This window comes from Agrilus planipennis, unplaced genomic scaffold, assembly GCF_000699045.2.
Source record: "Agrilus planipennis isolate EAB-ADULT unplaced genomic scaffold, Apla_2.0 scaffold3496, whole genome shotgun sequence".
Classification (NCBI taxonomy): domain Eukaryota; kingdom Metazoa; phylum Arthropoda; class Insecta; order Coleoptera; family Buprestidae; genus Agrilus; species Agrilus planipennis.
The window spans coordinates 1-1,050 of record NW_020442149.1 but is presented as its reverse complement, the minus strand read 5'-3'; the positions used below and the strand labels follow the sequence as shown (position 1 = coordinate 1,050).

At 33.9% G+C, this 1,050-nt stretch overlaps 1 protein-coding gene across 1 annotated transcript; it reads right to left on the bottom strand.

The window, feature by feature from the left end:
- Nucleotides 1-6: 6 nt before the first annotated feature.
- LOC108743904 (mitochondrial carrier protein Rim2-like) lies at nt 7-1,031 on the bottom strand (the record flags this gene model as incomplete). Its single annotated transcript, XM_018479507.2, has 1 exon — nt 7-1,031. A coding segment is annotated over one exon (447 nt), but the record flags the coding sequence as incomplete, so codon positions are not given.
- Nucleotides 1,032-1,050: the final 19 nt, after the last annotated feature.

Sequence of the window (1,050 nt, the reverse complement as noted above, 5' to 3'; positions counted from 1 at the left end):
TGACAAATACTAAAGCGGGAAAAATTGATATTGTGGTGCTAAAATATTTATTATTTAAGCGTAAGTAACTTGCCATATTTTTCTTTCTATTTAAAAGTTATGTACGTCAAAAAGTAGCTGAACCGAAAATATAATCTTATGCAGTTCGTACTGCATTTTATTTATAACTGTGAAACAAATGAAACAATTACTTAATTTACTCCGTGATCATAACAGCACAATGAACAGTTGAATTTAACAATATTCATATTCAGTTGTTATCAAGTGTTACACTGCAATTTGTTTACAATTACGAAACAAGTTTGACAATATCAAAATAAAAAAGAAAGCAACATTTAAATATATCCCATAATATAACTCTAATAACAATTCGAAATAGGAAATACACGTAAGGATTATCTTTTTTTTTTAAGTTATACTCAGACGTTACAGTCTTATTTATTTATCTATATAAATCCCCTTTCGCATAGCCTGCTACTTTCTTTCTGACACCTTTCGTCGTATCATTCAGTATAAAAGTCGTTCTTTGGTTGAAGCACGAGCTTTACAACAACAAAAAAAGAAAACATTGAATGGCCATATTCTTATGTATGTTTATCGTAATATTCGCTGTTAAATTTAATAGATAAAATATAAACGACTGCTTCGTATGTGGCCATCATAATGGCCGTGTTCGGTATTTGACGAAGAAGTTGAATTCCTAAGCCTCTATAGACTCCCCGAATTCCTTCCTCTTTAGCTACCAACCCCAACGTCTGCCAAAAGCCGGTATATCGGTTACCCTCTTCCCGAAGTCTAGTTCGCGCCACTTCGTGCGGATACGCAATACAAGATGCTATCGTTTTCGACATACCACCGGCTATCATAAACTCTACAAAGTCTCTCCAACTTTTTGTCTCTTTATATTTTTGAGGGTTGTTCAGGCGATATTCGACCAATCTGGCTTTTACAGCTTCGTAAATAACGAAATGTACTATCGTTTCCGAAATGCCCATATACGACGCCGTTATGCCCTTATAAAATCCCAGTATTCCCTACAATTAATATTCT